The 18,736-nt window shown below is 56.4% G+C and overlaps 2 protein-coding genes across 2 annotated transcripts; one reads left to right on the top strand and one right to left on the bottom strand.

Annotated features, from left to right (window-relative positions):
* Window positions 1-118: 118 nt before the first annotated feature.
* Window positions 119-12,459, bottom strand: HRG_09564 (cullin family domain-containing protein; the record flags this gene model as incomplete). The annotated part of the gene is made up of 15 exons (XM_044868035.1): window positions 119-176; window positions 240-2,149; window positions 2,209-2,283; window positions 2,377-2,574; window positions 2,626-2,833; window positions 3,285-3,294; window positions 3,360-4,347; window positions 4,405-5,806; window positions 5,863-10,327; window positions 10,381-10,581; window positions 10,690-10,718; window positions 10,769-12,160; window positions 12,224-12,260; window positions 12,318-12,365; window positions 12,420-12,459. 15 exons carry the CDS (start codon window positions 12,457-12,459, stop codon window positions 119-121), a joined length of 11,061 nt encoding a protein of 3,686 aa, XP_044716616.1.
* Window positions 12,460-13,065: 606 nt separating this feature from the next.
* HRG_09563 (nuclear pore complex scaffold nucleoporin) lies at window positions 13,066-18,357 on the top strand (the record flags this gene model as incomplete). Its single annotated transcript, XM_044868034.1, has 6 exons — window positions 13,066-13,255; window positions 13,312-13,923; window positions 13,990-14,229; window positions 14,280-17,753; window positions 17,812-18,233; window positions 18,301-18,357. The coding sequence occupies 6 exons, from the start codon at window positions 13,066-13,068 to the stop codon at window positions 18,355-18,357; spliced, it is 4,995 nt and encodes a 1,664-aa protein (XP_044716615.1).
* Between the last annotated feature and the right edge of the window lie 379 nt (window positions 18,358-18,736).

The raw sequence follows: 18,736 nt of genomic DNA, 5'->3' as shown, positions 1-18,736 counted from the left end.
CTCGTATTATTGCCTTCATCGAGACCGCGTCTCCGTGCAGAGGACCCATGTGACTTTGCATCACGTCCTCGGGCAACCCGACGACACCATCCACCGGCCGACGGCCTTGGGCCTCTCCTCATGCCAGATACGTGTACCCGTTGTCTTCCCGCTCCAGGTAGTCCTTCTCAATGAGACTGCAGAGGGCGGGTGTGTTAGCGCTTCAGTCGATCCCCACGCAGCTCACGAACAAGACTCACCTCTCAATCTCCTTCTTGATTGCAACCGGCTCGACGCTACCCCTCTTCTTCGTCAGATTGATCACCTCGGCTACAAGCTCTGCGTGCCCCATGTGCTTGCGACTCTTCATGATGCGCACGATTGCGGCCTGCGTCTCGAACCGTCGGTCCTGCACGATCCTCTCGTGCGTCGCCTTGTTCTCTTCCCTTGTCTCCTTGAGCTGGATCTGGTTGATCTTAACTCGGTACTTGGCATCTGCGAAGCCCTTGTTGAATGTGAACGTATCTGTCGGCTTCACCTCGCGCCCCTTGGGATGCTTGGACAGGACCCGGGCCTTGCCACAGGCCAGCGATTGCAGTGTCCGCTCCAGCTCGCCCCCCTGGAGGCCTGTTGCTGTGGATATCTGGTCGTAGGTGAGAAACCCGTCGTCGGGGACACTGTTGAACACCATGAGGACGACGGCCTGAAACGCGGAGACGAGGAGCTCCTTTGCTCCCCTGGGAAACGCCGCCTTGATGGAGCAATGCGCCAGCGAGTGTTTCCACGTCAGCACCCGCCCCGTGTGCTTGGTCCTGTAGTGCCCATCGAAGCGCTCAATCTGGCCGGCGACCTCGTCCGGCAGGCTCAGCCGCACGTCTGGATACGTCGGCCACGCGGCGGCGGACAGAATCATGACGTGCAGGTCCAGGGCTGGCTTCCGCTCCAAGTTGGCACTGCTCCACTGCTTGTACGATTCCATCTCGTCTTTGGCCAGCTCCTGATCCTTGAACATTTGCTCCAAGTTGTGCGTAAAGTTGGAGCCGCACTCGCCTCGGAGCTTGGTCAGCATGTTGCGCTCCGCGTCTTGACTTGCGCTGCGACCCATGAGCAGCCGCCGGGCGAGATCTTTTTTGTAAAACGCCTCAAACGCATCCTTGCCCTCGATGAATCGGAACAGCTCCAGGGCTTGGTCCAGCTGACGGTCTAGTTCCGCGTCCTCATCGGCGCTGCTTGCCTGGCCCTGCTTCTCGGCCGCTGCCCTGTCCTGGACGTCGGACAGGAGATCCTTGGGCAGGGCTTTCAGGCCGCCCCTCAAGAGCATGTCGATGTACTTGGCCGTCATTTCTCCGATCTTGGACGTCCCCGTGTCCCAGCAGGCGGCTGTTGAGCGGTCGTTCATGAACTTGCCGAAAGCTTCCCGCATCCCCCACAAAAAGTCCTCGTCCTTGTCAAAGGCGTCGCGGATCATGAGGTCTAATGATCGCCGCAAATCCAAGAGCCGAAGGACCATTTCATCGCCCCGGTCCTTGTCCGAGACGATGGAAGCGCCAGTGGTCCGGATGTAGTCTCCCCACGGCGCCTTCATCTTCTTTTGTATGCCCGATAGCCGTAGCAGGTCGTATAGCCCCTTCATCGACTTGACGTCCTTCTCTGACAAGAGATGCGACAAGCTTCCTCCGTGCAACAGTTTGTCCGAGTAGTGTTCGATCAGAATGGCATGCGCCGAGTCCATTAGCTGTTTCTCTGTGGTGCTCTCGAGATTGTACGCGATGCAACGGTAGTCCTCCCTCTGCAACAGAGTCTCGCAGGCCGAAATATACTCCTTGAGGCTCGAGGCGCTCCAAGACTCGCCAAAGTCATTAAAGTATGCTGCCGATTCTTGCAGCAGCCGTGGCTCAAAGTGCTTGACGTACACTCCCAAGACGTAGAGCATGCGAACAGAGTCCTTGAGGAGATGCGAGTCCAGCCGCGGATCGCCTCGGCGGTCGTATTCAACCATCTCGCAGATGCCGGCAACAGCCTGGGCTCCCGGCGTATTACTCAAGGCTGCGTCTTGCTGGAGAAAGGCCATTCTCCGGAAGTGGGTTATGGTCATGTCGTTGATGGACGGGAGAGATTCGCGGAGTAGATACGTTCGGTCCAGGTAGCTAAAGGTCGAGCGAATGGTCACCTGCGGCCGAGTGAGCGAAGAGTGACGCAGCTGAGGGGTAATCAGGGGCAATGGCATACCGCCTGGGCGCTCCAGGTCTTCCACTCCCCCAGAACACTCCTCAAGACATCGACGCTCGAGCTGCCCCCCGAACGCTTTATGCGGGGCAAGACGGCTTTGTGGAGGTGTGAGTCGACGCGCTCTGAGAGCAACTTGTACACCTTTTCGGCATTTCCCCTCCGACACACGTCCTCGACGCCGCGGTATAGCCTCTCGAGGGGCACGGCTGGGCGGCCGTCGGCGAAGACGGCGGCGAGGGCGCTGTCGAGCTCCCTTTCGGTGCGGGCATAGTACTCCTCGACCTCGGCGTCCCGGTTGCTAAGGGCCCGCAGGTTCTTGATGACGAGCCTCTTGGCGCCGCTGTAGGGCTGGAAGGCCGACGGACGCTGGGTGAGGTCGATGGTCTCTGGGAGCTTGCCCCTGGCTCGCGCGCTGGCCATGGCGGGCGTGTCGGCGAAGCGGGGGCGTTTGGACGCGACGACGGGGGACGCGGCAGGCGACGAGGACGACGAAGCAGACGACGAGAGGCGCGGCCGGCGGCGGGAGGAGGAATTGGCGGGCGCGGATTGCATGGGGCGGCGATGGAGGCGTTCCGAGGCCAGTGCCGAGGGTGGCGCCAGCTCTGGTCGCTGTGAGGGCGGGGCTCTGCAACGGCCAGCTGTCGTCGATTCTATGCAGCGTCTATACAGTTCCGGTCGGCAGTTGAGTACAGGGCAAGCGGGACGGAGAGAATACGCGTAAGGGAAGTTTGGCGGACGCGTTGCGAAGTGGTCAAGTTATGTCACTTTCGACGATGGATGGCTTCCAGGTACTTTTTACCAGTGCTACGTACACTATGCCCCGCGATTAGATAACGTCGGATTTAATCGCTCCATTATGTATGTTAGCTCCGGCACTGTATCTCGACCCCTCGAGCAAGCATCCTCGCTTTGACTCTTTTTTCTCCCCTTGCTCCCTTTCATGGGTGGTAGCTTGCTTCATGTCTACACGTCCACTCCCATAATCAGCTGCGTCTCCCTCCCACCGCAGATGATGTAGTTGTGCCTCACCACCCGAACCGTCGAGTCGCGAGCCTCGTTTCACCACTCAAGCGTACGCCGCCCAGCCTGTTCGAAACAACGTCAGTCAGCCAGTGCCTTCACACTCTCCCAAAGCTTCGTTCAGCACGCACCAGAGTAAAGAACCGCCAGGTTACGCTCGTCGGTGGCTTGGTTGATCAGATCGTTGACCGTCGCCGTCACGCTGAGCGCCTTGGAGAGCTTCTTCCGCACCACCTCGAGCGCCCGCTCCGCCTCCGACGGCTCGTTGAAGTGCCCTGCCCCCTTTTTGCCCCTCTTGGTCTCTGCCTCGCCCTGCTCTGCGTCTTCCGCCCCAGTGTCGCCCTCCTGCCTCGCCTTCTGCAGCTTGGCCAGCCTGAGCGGCGAGATGGACCACGTGTACAGCGGATCGTAGCGCAGCACGTCCAGGATGGTCATGATGGAGTACTGCTCCTCTCGAAGGGCATCCAGGGTGAACTCGCAGCAGCGCCGGAACACGCCCTCCGTCTTCGTAATGCCCATGCCGTCAACAATGTCTCGGGTCAGTCGAAAGGGCACAAGCTCCGGTACCGGGAGAATCCTCCCCGCCTCGAATGCCACGCCCAGGTCAATGTGCACCGCCTCGCCCGTCTTGGTGTCCAACAGGATGTTGTGGCCGTGCCGGTCGCCTACTCCGAGGACGTGGCCTAGCATCGATATCGCCGCCGTGCTTCTCGTGTAGGCCAAGCGCTTTGTGAACCACTCGTCCGGGTCCATAAAGTTCTCCATGAAAAAGTACCTCATCACCGGGCGAAACCTCTCCGTCACTTTGCGATACGTGTTGATGCGGGCCTCGGTAGACTTGTTCTGGACCGTGTATATCTCCTTCCTACACTGGGACCCCTTCAGATCCCGAGGGTAGTATCTCTCATGCGCCGGCATGAGGAATTCGTGCAGGGGAATGGTGTTGGGGACAAACTCGATCAAGCCCGAGGACGCGGTGAGCGGCAAGACCTTGTACGTCCGGATTCCCAAGTTCCTCTGCTGAGTGCTTCTGTGCAGCTTCAAGAGCGACGATGCTGCGGCAAAGACTTGCTCCATGATTGCGTCCTGGCGGAGGTCGTCGTGACCGCCCTTGACCAGCTGCTTGTACTTGTTGCCATCGCTGCCCACGGCTGTGATGATCTTGGGCGCGCTCACCCCAGATGCAATCGTCATTGTCGGTTCCAGCTTTAAGATGTGCGGCACGCTGGAATAGTCCTTGGTGGCAGACACGCCGATGTGCATCGTCGGCGGCGGGACCCGGTATTTGGCCAGGCAGTTCACCAGATGCTGCCCGGCTGCCGAGTCTTTCAGGGCAACCTTGGCGCCCGACTTGTACTTGCTCGGGTTCCTGTCAATGGCCAGCCCGTGGTAGTACTTGCTCGTCTTATCGATGGACAACCAGATGTTGGCCACAGACTTGGTGCTGTAGAGCCGCTGGGCAACCTTTTCCGTCGCCCTCACGCGCAGCACAGCCACCTCGTCCTTTTGCTGAGCCTTGGCCTTTGTCCCCGACCAGATCTGGTACATGCCGTGGTAGGGATGGTCGACGCATATGTTGACGACGAGGTCGGAGAGCAGCTTCTGGAAAACTGATTCTTGATTCTGGAGCCGGGACGTCAGCTGGTTCATGAGGCTGGCAAACTTCCCCGTCGGCACCAGCTCGAGATGGCGTGCCACAGCCTTGCTGGTGGCATCCTCCGTCGACCGCTCCAGCCATAGCGCCGTGAACCGCAGTGCGTCGTTGTTGTACTCGTCAGAAGTCGCCAGGGACAGCAGATAGTTCTCCAAGCTGAGCCGCACAAACTCGCCCCGCGTCTGCTCGACGCGCCGCAGCTCCTGCTCGTCCAGATCCAGCCATTGCTTCTCCTTGGCAAGGCCCTGCTGATATCGATTCTTGAGCTGCGAGTCTCGTGTCGACGATATGAGCGCCTTGAGATCAGCTACCTCGTCGCTCTTGCCTTTCCTCAAGTTCTGCAGTCTCTTCAGATCCTCAAGGCCGTCTGCGTCTTGCAGCTGCTCGTCGCAAAAGGTCGCAAACTGGTGATAGACGGCGCCCGTCTCCTTGGCAAGGGTATTGTCACGCTTGAGCTCTTTGAGTGCCGGCTCAAGGTACGACTTTTGAATGTCTCGCGGCTTTTCCAGGCGCGCGATCGAGACCTTGTGGCCAATTTTGGAGAGCAACTCGGACCGGCTGACGGGGATCGTCTGCTTCCCAAGGGAAGAATCCTTGTCAATCCCCTGGAGCAATCGGATGCTGGTGCTCATCTCTCCATGATCCCACAGTGAGTTGGCGATCTCGATCTTGACTGCTGCATCTACATGCAGGCTCAGGTCCTTGCAGAGAGGTATCAGCTTATTGAGCGCCGTCGAGATGTTGAGAGACTCCTGCGTCGCCTGGTGGTAACGGTATATACCAGATGCCATGAGCATCGCCTCGACTTGCACACGCCTCAGTGAAGACACGGGGAGATTGGCGTTGCTGAGTATCGAGGCGTGTTGACTCAACATGCTGGTTGTCGTCTCTCGACAGGACAAGATCTGGCTTACGTCGTCGTACCTAGAGCTCTGTTAACATTGCCGCCTTGGACGCATGGCGGCGACGCAACAACTTACATGCCACTTCTCATCCATTGGCTGCGATCTCGAAAGCTTTGCAAAACCTTGTTCATTTCGGCAGTGTCGGTGACATTCAGGAGATCGTCGAGCTCGGCCAGAGCCGCCAGTGCGGCCAGCCGGCTTCTTAGCACTGTAGCGTTGGCGCTGTCACCCGTCAAGCTTTGCATGATGCGACTGAAGCCATCATACACTGCTGACCGAACTGCCGAGAGGTCTGTGGCTTGATGCATGCTTTGATAGGCCCTGTACACGGCAACAGCGTGATGCTCCGTAGACGATGGCGCAGGCAAGTTCCATATCTCGAGCCTCCTCGCAGTTCGGAAAGTGCTTTCCAGTGCTGCGTTGGAGGATCCGAGATCTTGCTGTGTTTGGAGCACCGAGTGGGACAGTCCTGACAGACCCAGGGTGCCCAGTGCCCCCACGAGGGCTTGAGCATCCGAGTCCGCTTCCGGATCTCGGAGACGAATGTGGCTGTCATACTGCGCGCCCCTGAATGCAAGGCTCTTGGAGCCTTCCTTTTCGTACTCAACGCGAGCGAGGACCTTGGCAAGACTCGCGTCCTCGGGGAGACCATAGTATGTATCTGGGTCGTCGATGTTTTCAAATATGGCAAGGAGCGTCTCGTTGATGTCCGCTTCTCTGGATGTAGACGACCTCCGAGACTTTCGTGTGCTGTCACAGGTGACGAGCTCGGCAAAGAGTAGAGCAGTCTTGTACATGCCGCAACGCGATGCTGCCGAGGCCGCAGCGCTGTAATCGACTTCGAGCCAGTGTGACCGATCTTCAATGGAAGATTCTCTCGGGTACTCTTGGGTTCTCAGGTAGAGAATGGTGTTGAGCAGCAGCTTCAGGTTGTCCTTGGCCATGGGAGCTTGCGAACTGAGCCATTCCTTGACCGCCGCAGACAAGTGGCGCTTCATGGTCTGATTCTGCTTCATTTCAAAGAATAGAACCAGATGGACGATGAACGGTAATGCCTTGTCGGCGAAGCCTTTCAATCGCGCCAGGATAGGGGGCAGCACGGCAAGAAGAATGGAATCAGGCACAGACTTTGCCAAGTGAACGCTGAGCTGCGACAGCCACTGGTTGGACGCGATGTCTTCTGTCCAGACACACGACACCTCCTCAGAAGCGGGTGCTACCGCCGCCTCTGACGGGGGTGCGCGATGCGCTCCCCACTGCGAGGCAAGGAACAGGGCTTCAGACAAGGTTCTCTGACAAGCGGTCACTAGCGATTCATCCTCTTGCAGCGCTGCCTGAGATACCGCACTCCTCAGAGCGGCCTCCGAGAGGCCGGCAACAACAGAATCCTGATCTGAAGTGAGATCCTGGAGGAGATGCAGCAGACCCATCTCAGATCCATTGGGTCCCGGAGGGGCCATTTTCTTGTATTGTAGGAGCCGCGACTCGCAGAGAATGCCTTGGGGAATCTCCCCCGAGGCCGAAAAGGACCGTCCAAGAACCCGCCCAGACCAAGACAGGTAATTGCGACTGAGGTTCTGTGCCTCACAGCTCCTCCACACAGCGCCAGCAAGAAGAGTTGCATCTTCGTCGCCCCCGACAATGTCATCGGCGATGACTGTAGGCACTGTGAAGTCGCCACAGAGCAATCTCAAGGCGAGCTCACGAGACGACTCGTTCAAAAGCCCTTTGCCTGATGCGCCGTCTTTCAAGATGTCCAAAAGCAGCTTGCTCTCCGAAGTGCCCTTCTCTGCATTTCCAGACGACCTTATGTGCCCTGCGGAGTGGGTGACAGATTTGAAAGACTTTGCCTGACCGTGACTGGAAAACGCGGACGACGTATACTCGGCCAAATACTTGCGGAACCACTCATGGAATCGCTGGGCTTTGCTCATCGTTGCCTTGAACTGGCTTTCCTGCGTCGTGCTGGACTGGCTTGATTCAAGGAAAACTCTGAGCGAGGCCAAAGTAGACAGAGCGTAGCCGGCTAGGAAGGATGGATTGTGACTCAGGTATTGAGACCCTCCAGCGAGCAGATACTGGCTTAATCCCAAAGCATCATCGGCGCATTCTGAGTCGACAATGAAGCTGCGAATCGAGTTGAGAAGCATCTCAAGGCAGTAGGACTCTAGTGCCACGGGTCCGGCCAAGCAAACCACGAGTCGAACTTTTCGGAGAACCGAGCAGGCGTGTAGCGATCCCAGGGCAGGGTGGACAGTGCTGAAAAGCTTTCTGGTGACGGATGCCACCAAGGCTGGCGTCCAGAGGTCGTGGAATTGAAACTCGGTTCCTTGGCAGAGCCTGAAGAGGTTGTGAATTACATACTTTGCCCGAAACATTGGCTGCTGGTTGGGCGGCAAGTTGGCTGGCGAGTGAGAGATGCTTTTGATTGCCTCCAGATTGTCGGCGGCGTACGCAAGGTCCTGATGTCTGCGGAAAACCCTTTCAGGAGAGTCTTCCTGATCAATAAGGTCGAAGAAGAGGGCGACAATATCGATGAAGTTGATGTAGAACGCTTCCATATATAGCTTGCTCCCTAGCCTTTTCCTGATCCGATCCTCTCCTTTGGCCTTGCCCGAGTCGCCGAAAGCATCGCCATATACCATGCAGTACGAAAGTGCGGTCGCGAAGTTGCGTTGCAGGAGCTCCACGTCGCTTGACCCGAGAATTCGAGTCAGATCTGCGCTGGCCGTTTCCTGCCCTCGCATTATAGCCAGCCCAATCGTTTCAGCTTGAGCAGAGCGAAGCAAGCTTCTCAGCTCGTCGAAGCCGAAGATGGAGAATGGAATGTCTTGCAAGGAATCATTCTCCATCCAAGTGTACAGAAGCTGACGTGAGAAGAGTTGGAACAGCTCCTTTGGCGAATCAATATTCAAGTGGTGGGCAACATCCGCCAAGCACCATTTTGCGTAGTCCGTCGCCTGAGAAATTCGTCCGGGGGTCTCAAAGATATGGTATATGCACCGCCTCAACAAAGTCGGCCAGCGACATGCCAGCTTTGCAAGAACCAGCAGCCTGAAGGCGATGCCCGCTGTGTCATCGGGGTTTGCAGGCAGATTATCCAAGACGTCCACAAAGACCTCGTCATGCAGGAGGAGAATATAGAGTTCAAAGATCCCAGCGATCCTGTCGGCAATGAAGTACTTGACCATCATCTTGCCGCTGCTGAGAATGTACAAGAGCGAGGTTCGACACGAATCAAGTCCGAGATTCTTGCCATACGCCGAATCGGCATTGAGAAGGGTGAAGAGCAAGCGGGCCATCGACATCTGAGCCCTCGGAGAAAACAGGTTTGAAGAGAGACAGACTTTGATGAAGTAGTTGTAGAGGTCGCCTACCCTGTCTGCGAGTTCCTGGTTGTCACTAAGCCAGACCTGATGCAGGCCATCGACGACCTCAACGCAGGCACTGAGCGCAACCTCGCAGCACTGATATTCCGAGTCGCTAATGATTACGCCTAGTCTTTGAACTAGGTTCAATGCATTCTCTGGGCTCATGGCGAGATCTGACTTGGTCACCTCGACCAGCAAGCATTGACATGACAGCAGATCATCGTCGGACATCGATAACAGCTCTTCAAGCCACCTGTCGGGGACGAGGCCAATCTGGCTTGCGTCATTATAAAGAATTCGCAGGAGGGCGAGGCGAATCCTCGTCTCGGTGTAAAAGGCTCGCGGACTTGTAGACATTTGAATGTTTTGTCTCGGTATGGACGCAAGTGCCGATGTCATGGTGGCCTTGCTGTTCTGTGAATCAAACTCATCATCAACGTCCATGGAGTCTGAATTGCTCGAGCTGAATCCCAACTGTTTGTGCTCCAGCGAGGCCGCAATTGTAGTCACGAGGCCGAGGAGACCGAGATTTTCGTCATGAAGCCTGCTCAAGTTTTCCGTGGTGAGATCAGGTATGCAAGAACGCAGCAGTCGTAGGACCAGGTGCGTCGACGCCATCGGCTCAACCGAATCCAGCGCAATCGCCAAACTCCTGCTGGCGATATCGACCAACTTTGCCTCTACGGTAGATGACTGGGTAGAGTTCAAATCGGTCACCTGAGGTAGAAGCATGGCGCCCATTATGCAAGCAGACAAAAGGCTCTGAAATCTTTCGAGAGATATCTGGCTGCCACCTTCTCCCGCTTTCTTGGTCCAGGAGTCGCACAGGTCGATCAGCTCATCCACTTTCGGGAATAGGAGCTCCAACGTAAGCTTCCTTGACGAATAGAAATTGCCCGGGTTTGCCAGTGGGGAGGATTTGATTGTTGCCCGCGAATGGTCACGCCGATGAGGCTCGGAATCAGGCAGTCTGTGGTCAAGCAGCAAAAGGTACTCGCTGAAGCGTGCAATTTCGCGTTGCAGCTTCCAGGCCTCGCTGAGTGTCGAGCCGGAAACAGTATGTCGACTGCTCCAAGAGAGGGGCGGCGCTCCGCAGCATGCTCTGAGCAGATTGACAAACTGAGATGGACGAACATGGAGCGACTGAAAGGAAGCGTACGCCAACTCATCTGGGTTCTTTTGTGTTAGTCTCTGGTCGCCGTAGCGGTTTGGGGAGACTCACTAGGGTTCCACTTCAAAAAGACCCATCTGATGATATGGCTGCTCGTAGCCTGGCTGACGCTTGGTAACCGGATGTTTCGTTCGTGGAAAAGACACGACATCAATGACAGAGATGTATCGCAGAGGATTGCAGGCCCGTTGACATCGGCCATAGTGACGAAGCTATTGATGTCTTCCGCAAGCGAGTGATACGGCAGGATGCCTGCCTCCAGTATGGTGTGCAGTAACAGGCAAGACGCACGACTAGTTGCTGCAAGGCTGAGGGATCTCGAAGCCGCATGCCATAGCTGTCTCCATACATCTGTCTGACCATCACACAAGCCAGGCACTGAGACGCAACTTCACTCTGTCAGCGATTTGAAGGGTATATAGGACAACAGGAGCAGTACCTTGCACAAGCGATCAGAGCCCAAGATACCGTTGCAGCATTCTTGTCCGAGACACGGGAAGCCAACTCGACGAGCAGCTCGGTCAGCTCTTCCAATGCCAATGCGTTGGCAGCGACCAGGAATGGAACCAGCTGCAGAGTCGTCCTCTGGATGCCAACGTCTTTTGACTTGAGCTTGAGTTTCAGACGTCTCGAGTTCTCCCGCAATCGTCGCTTCTTTTGAAGAGGCTCGACGCCGTCATCCCCAGGGCCAGGTTGCCTCTTCCCGGGTCGAAGCAGAATGGCCTCCAATAGCGCCAGACTCTGGACCAGGGCCCAGTGGCCCTCCCCCTCGGCATTGTACTGGCGTAGCCCGAAAAGCCCGAGTCGCAAAGAATCGTCCGGGAATGCCGATGCATTGAACGTGAGATCATTGAGCTGTAACCGAAAGGCTTCGCCTCGCTTCGAGTACTCAAGCCACAAACGCTCGATGAGCTCCTCCACGTCGCTCCGTACTCCAATGTCCCAAGTGGTGACGGCTAAGTGCTCAACGTGCAGATGTGTGAGGATAACGGTTCGAGAAATCTCATTCCTCAACGCTCTGATGAGCTCGTCCTGGGAGACCTTGTCGGCACGCCACCAATAGCTCATGAGAGGCAAAAGATTTTTGACCAGGGTGTTTGCAAAAGCCAAGTCGTCGGCCTGAGTCGCGGCAAACGTGCTGTTCGCAATGGCAAAACAAATTGTCTGCGTGGAACCAAGGCTGAGGTGCTTCATTCCCAACACCCCCAAGACCAAATCCGTGATATCCTGGGATCGCCGCGCGACAGGTGCATTGGCTGCTTGAACCAGGTGGCTCAATCCTTCGAGAGAATCCCGAAGCGGCCCTCCCTCGAGCGGATTGGCACGCTTCTGGCTTGGGATGGAACCATTTGACCTTGATGTCGACCACGGAGTGGAGGCAGCGGCAGGCGAGTCGCGGCTTAGGGGCAACGCATGGGGCTGTGCATCGCTCGGGAGACTATACTCGGCCATGTCAAGGAGGAAGTCGACACAGCCTTGCCATGATGAAGCGCTTTTCCTCGCAAGGAACTCGACGTGGGACGGACGAGCAAGGACCTCTGCCAGAGCCTTGACGTAGTCCTGGACCAACGGCTGCACAAAGTCCTCGTTTGGGCCGGGGAGCACCTGGGTGATGTGGTCTATGAGGGCGAGCAACGTCTTCCGTCCGAGCCTGGAGACGCCCCGGGCGGCAGCCACTCTGACGGCAGCGGCACATTTCGAAAGTCGTGAGGCGGCGCCATTGCGCTTTGGCTGAGTCTTCTTCTTGTCGTAAAAGACGGGCTTCTCGCAGAGGACGAGACTGAAGATGGCTTCGAAGATGTCATGGTAGCCCTTGTCTTCTAGTGCAGAGCTGTTGTCCATCGCTTCTCGTCAGGATTCAAGCTTGCCAGAGCAATGGGCCCTTGGAACGTACAGGTTTACGGCTCTATTCTTGAGGAGATGGGTCAAGTCTAGAGAGCCACTCAGGATATGCGGTCACAAGCGTAGGAGCAAGCGGCAGGGCCTACCGTCTACGGCTTTCTCGCGGTCTTTGAGAGAGCCGGTCTTGATATCTCCTGTAGGCAGTCAGCGCTGGATCGACCCACGATGCCGCGACCGGTTACGCGTACTGGCGAGATGCTTTACGGTCGATGTCTGGGTCGATGCCATCGTTCAGCGGCACATGGTTCCTCTACTAATCTTGCTGCAGAAAATGAGCCGCTGGCTTGCAGCGGATCGTCTCTCGGCGTCACGATTTCACAGCTACTCTCCCCGTGGTCGTATCACCACACAGGCAGACACCAAGGCAACCGGCTCAGGAGAGGCTGTCAGACGACACGATGCCATGGCCTCAGGCGGCTGTGCTTGTGAGCGGTCGAGCTTCAGTGACCCGTGCAGCGCGAGTTGGCAGGGCTCTATGAAACGTCAAGACGGAAAACGAAGCTGTGTAGAGACGGGATGCTGAGCAAGGTTGTGCTTTGTACTTCGTATTCGTACCTGCCTAGAAATAAAGCCGGCAGAATGCACACCGCCCGCTGAATGTTTGTCTGGGCCCGCAATAATGGCATTCAAAGCTCTGGCCCACAGCTTCACCGCACCAGTAGAACGCATGGGCGCGGCAAGGCTGCAGCAACCAAGGACAACGCCTCTTCTCGCGCATCGCGACACGACAAGAGGCTGCAAATTGGTACCGCTCTGCGCGCCTGTCGCCGCCCGGTGACCTTGATATCTATCGCCGCCTCGGCCTTCACCATGCGATAGCACTCCCTCGCCAACATGGCCGAATTCACAACATTGGATGCCTTGCAGGCGCTCCACAGAGAGCTCGTCGCGCTCAGCGGCGGGTACGGGGACGGGCTCGAGAGCCTAGACAACGACTTTCTCGTCAAGACCTTTGAGAAGGAGTTGGACAAGCTATGGGAGCATCCGTCCAAGAAAGATCAGAGCCGCAGCATGGTGAAATCAGGTATGGAGCACAGCTAGATTGACTTGCACAAGCAGCGAGGTGTTGACTCCAATCAGGCAAGATCTCTTTGGACGGCAGCGAGTACACCATCAACGACAAGTTCCAACAAGACGTGCTTCTGTTGTCCGACGAAATCGATCTCGACGAGCTCCAAGCGGCAAGATGCCTCCTCGATTCCCAAGACGACCCCCCCGTCTTGGGGCGCACCCTCCTCGAGTGCGGCATAATCCGCTTTCACCAGCAAAGGAAATATCTCCTCGATGCTCTTAGGTTGCTTCTCGAGTTCGACAGCGCCGAGGAAGATGTCGACGAGTCCAGCGCGCTTGAAAGCATCAAGATGTTCGTCGCCGGGCGACTATTCCAAGCTGGCCCCAAAGGAGCGAAACGCCATGTATCGAATTGCATGTCCGCAATGGCGCGCATCAAAGCCCTGCTGCAGAATCTTGGGGACAAGATTGCGGCCGCACAAACCTTGAACCAAGGGGTTGCTGCTGGACTGACCGAAGAGATGGAGACGATTGAGTTCTCACGTCTCAGCCTGATGCAGCAACACGAACTGCTCGGCGTCATCCTCTGCCGCTGCATCGAGAAGCGACAGGCAGAGGTGTCGGATTTTCTAGAATTCGTCTCGACTCTCAAGAAAGCAGATAGATATGATGCTCTCCTAGGTGCGTTCTTCCCTCACCCATCTTCCACTGGTCGCTCGTAAGCTCATCGACATGCCATTCTCACAGTGCATCTTGTGCCTGCCATTGGTGCCTATATCTCGGCTTTTGGGTCGACAGAAGGTGGCTACGATCTCATCAGAGTTCGGGAGCTGAACAATAAGCTATTGCCGCCCGCAGACGACTCTACGTGGCCACTACCGCAACTGCATGCTGCTTTTCGGGCCTGGTGGCTCGCAGAATACAGTGGTTTCTACTTGGATGATCCGCCCGAATCGGCCATTCCGCCAAACACTGACCTTGACGAGGGTAAGCGGCTCACCCCAGTGCAGATGCAGAGTGACGCTAAGCCATGACAGAGGATCGCCACCGGTCGAAGCAGTTCCTCGACTCGCTCAAGGATGGTGCTTTCGATTTCCTGCTCTCGGTCGCTGGCGATGTCAAGTCGCCGGAATGGCATGACTCGGTCCGCGTGGGCATGCGCAACTGGCTCCAGAGGAAGTCTTCTGCTTTCCCGTCAGACTCGATTCAGTTCTCGGGCTTCTTTCAGCTGTGCCTGATGACGCAGCTCGAGGTCTTTGTCGATGCTTTCATATCCAACTTGCCCGATGTTCTCAGAAAGCTTCGCGTTGACGAAGACGAGCAACGGCAGCTGAGCCAGGCTCACGAACAAGACCTGGACCTCGAGCGCTTCTTGCTCACCATTGCCTACTCATATGAAGGGCGTCCTGATGCGGCCGCCAGCTTTTGGTCGGATCCGGACAGCAACCTCGCGGGCTTCATGCACTGGGCGTCTCGACGAGCGTCAACACCGCTGGTGACGGCCTTTTGTGAGATGCTGCAGGCAATATCAGGCAACGAAGAGTGCGCAACCGCGGCCCACGAATTCCTCCTCGACGAGGGTCATCAATCTTCGGGGAAGCTGAGAAGATCGCAATCTCTGACCTGGACTCAAATATTCAAAGAACTCGACTTCTTCTCTGACAAGACCAGGCAAAAGCCAACAACCACCCAGCCCATGAGATACCGCGGTGCAAAGTCGGCCCATGAACAAATGGAGACGGAGCCCGAGTCTGCCATGATGCTTGAGTCTTACCTTCGTCTGATGACAAAGCTCGCCTCCGAAAGCGAAACTGCGCGGGTGTTTCTGTTGCAGAATCCGGGACACAGCCTTGTTGATATGCTTTACGAACTGGCAAGCAGCCCGATACCTCCCCGGCTGCGAGGCTGCACCTTCATGGCACTGAAGGCTCTCATGGCCCGCAAGTCAACCCAGGAGAGCCATATGATGTGGAGTTGCCTGGAGAATTGGGTCACCGGGGGCTATGCTAGTCCCGCCACAGGACATATGCGACAATCACAATCCACTACTCTCGTGTCCACGGAACGCATCCTGGATGAGATGAGCACCGGCTTTGAGGACCCCGAATCGTTCATTCAACTGCTGCTGGCGTTGGTATCCCCGGCAAGAGACAGTAGTCCCTTGAATGACTCTCTACCGTTTCCGGAGAACCTCGGATCGAGCTCTCGGTATCCTGGAATTGAAGTGTACGTGGACTTTGTCATGGGCCTGGTCCTGGCGAACAAGTCACACGATCTCCAGGACAAGCATCAGGTCCGGACGTTGAGGCTCAGCTGCCTCGAATTCATTCTCACGTGCTTGGCTACGTTCAACGAAGATCTTATTGTCATTGCAAACGAGACGAATCTCAAGATTGATTCCGTCATTGCCGCCACAGATCTCGCGACGTACGTTTGCAAGCATCCTTTTGCGCGGGTAATGGAATGGATGTTCAACGACAAGGTGATGAGGGCCTTGTTCAGCACGATCCATCAAGACGCGGCAGACGTTGGCAGCGCTGCTCCCGACTCACCACTCATCTTGGGAATTCTGCGTGCAGTCGAGGTCATCACCAAAGTCCTCGACCTAGAGGCGACCTACCAGAACCTGGTCAGGCCGCTCATCAAGGTCCAGGCTAGTCAGACGCGGCTACCAATTGCCCACACAGCATACGCGTCGTTCCAGGACGGGCTGGTGACAAGACTCAATCTCGTCGTGGACCTCGGGGTCTACTGCGGGATTGGCCACCCTGATCTGACACTGGCATGCCTAAAGCTGTTGGAAAAGATGTCTTCATCCTCCAAAATCGCAGCTACTTGGACGGGGTCGAGCCGACTCGCGCATCGCAATAAGGCCATTGTCGCTTTGGAAGCGAATGGAGAGCACGAGGCGATTTCGAGATCATTCGGCTCCGAGCTCATGGCCCCGCTAGAGTCTCGCCGCGAAGCGAATTCTCCAAACTACATCACGAAAATCTACATCCTCGACTTCCTCTTGCAGTGTCTGCAGTTGAGTCCTAAGGAGCCCACCATTGCGCATCTGCTCCTGGGATTCAAATGCGGCGTCGACTCTCTTTCTGTTGAAAACAACGGTGCGTTTGTGGCCCGGACATCCTTGTTCCACAGCCTGGTGAGGCTGCTGCTCGAGATTCCTTCCGGAGACTCGTCGGGAATGAGACAGTGGCTCATCGCGCTCAAGTCGCGAGCGATGCGCATCTTGCACATTCTTTGGACCTCGCCTCTCTCTGCCACAATCGTCATCAACGAACTTCGAGAAAACGAGTTCCTTTTCCACCTCCTCATCCGCGAATCTGTCATTCGGCCCGACCTACCGTGGGAAGAGCAGACCATATCCGTGGTGCATTTCCCCGTGACGGATGGTGCTCCGACACTGGTTGACTTCCTGACGCTGCGCAGCCTGACTCTGGAATACATTGCCACGGAGCTCTGCATGATATCGCAAGGTCGCATGCCCGGGGTTAAGAGACGAATATACGATGCCTTAAACGGCCAAGTTGTTGGCGATGGCAATCAAACGATTGAGACGCCGACAGCCTTTGACCTGTTCGACTTTCTCCTTCCCGAGGGCCTCTGGGACATTCCGCCGCCGCCCCTTCAGTTCTACAAGGACCTGGATGTTTCTTCCTGCCTGGAGACTGATGCCGACTCCAATCTCGTTTACAACGTGGATCGAGCAAAAGAAATCCTTCTCCTCAAACGAGGCGAGCAGCAGGGACAAGGGACCATAATTGCGGCCCAAGACCTGGTGGCCATTGAGAAGGAAGAGGCCATGATCCTGGAATTCCTCTTGTCAACTAATAGGCAGAAGCAGATTGCGACACTGTGCCTCAAGGTGCTCAAGTCTTGGACCCGGCTGCTATTGATTATGGTTGAATGCAATGATTTCAAGGGAACGGCGCAGACTTCCTTCTTCCTGCAGGCACTCCAAGCTGTGCTCCCCAGTCTCGAAGCCTTTGCGTCAGACCGCCCCGAGGAAGCTTTGGAACTGGCCAGATTGGCTCGAGTGCTTCTCTTCAGGCTTGATCTGGCAGCCACCGATGCGGGCGACAAGCAGAGCCAAGCGATCGGCAATCTTGTCAGCGACAAACTTTACCAACTCTTCCAGATATGCCTTCAGGCTATCGGCAAGTGGGCCGGCTCGCCGGTCTTGAGATCGGTCTACTACGAAATCTGCTACAGGTATCTCACGGGAATGTCAGAGCAGGGACCCCTGAGTTCGAGTCGGCCCAAGACTACCAAGACCATTCAAGTCTATGGAGAGAGGCTCATCAACGTCATATGTGATGATGCCTACTGCAGTCAGGCCAGTTGCCAAACTGCAGCCTTCATTCTCCTCAATGCCTTGGTCCATGTCGGCCGTCAAGAAGACGACAACCACGTCATAGAAACGCTCAACCGGCTCAACTTTATCGGCATTCTCGTCGACTCCCTTCGGAACATTATGCAGGAGTGGCACGAAGCTTTCGCGTCTGGTGGGTTTCGAATTTTTGGGACATCTTGGAGTTGGTTAGCTAACGCTTCGCATGATAGGCCACGGCGACCAGCAAAACTACCAAAACGCCCGTCTTGCACTCCTGCTTGAGATTTCGCAATCCCGCGCCGGCGCCAAATACATCCTCTATGCCAACGTATTCCGCACCCTCGAGACATCGGGCCTGTTCACTGCCGATCCCGAGCTGCAGAGCGACTCGCAGAATTCGCGTGCCCTCGAGCAGCACTACGACCTGCTGGCCAAGGTTGTCCGAATCATTGCCGCGGCACTCCTGAGCCGCGGCAGCCACAACGCTGTTCAGGGGCGCAAATTCCTGACGGACCACCGGATGCTCGTGACCCACACGCTGAAGCGTAGCGCTGGCATTGGCGGCGCCCACGCCAGCGAGGGGCTGGAGGAGCGGATTGGGGAGCTGGCGGACGGGCTTATGGTTGTCATTGCCGCGACGGGGTTTTTGGAGGTAAGTTGGCAGCATCGTCGCTTCTCCTTCCCAGCAGCGTCGGGACCAAGCCCTAATGAAAAGACAGTTTGAGGACGAAGTCACATCGGGATCGAGCAAGGCAAATCAGGCTTTGTTTCATTGAGATCTCAAAAGACGCAGATGGCCAGGAGCATGGGCTCGCAAGGCGGCTCCACTGTCAGGGGAGCAAGGAAATTTGCAGGCCGCGCGGTTTGCTGGCGTTGGGATAAAAGTCGATGGCACGTGGTTGTTCATCTACGATGGGAGGGCAACAGCAGAATAACCTCGATCAGTCCGCCTGCCGAGTCGGCAAAAGGATTCCGGGGATAGACTTGTGGGCTTGTAAATGGTTTGTCTGCGGGACAGAATTCCCGGATATCGCTGGTTAGGAGTATAGACAAATGCTCGCCAATGTGGCCCATTTGGTGAATTGCCAGCTCAACCGTGAGTGCGGAGCCAGCGATGCTTCGAAATCGTCCTTGCCAAGGTCAAACTCCGATGCG

This window comes from Hirsutella rhossiliensis (assembly GCF_020360975.1).
Source record: "Hirsutella rhossiliensis strain HR02 chromosome Unknown scaffold00013, whole genome shotgun sequence".
Lineage (NCBI taxonomy): Eukaryota > Fungi > Ascomycota > Sordariomycetes > Hypocreales > Ophiocordycipitaceae > Hirsutella > Hirsutella rhossiliensis.
The sequence above is the reverse complement of the archived record's forward strand: the minus strand, read 5'-3'. Positions and strand labels throughout refer to the sequence as shown.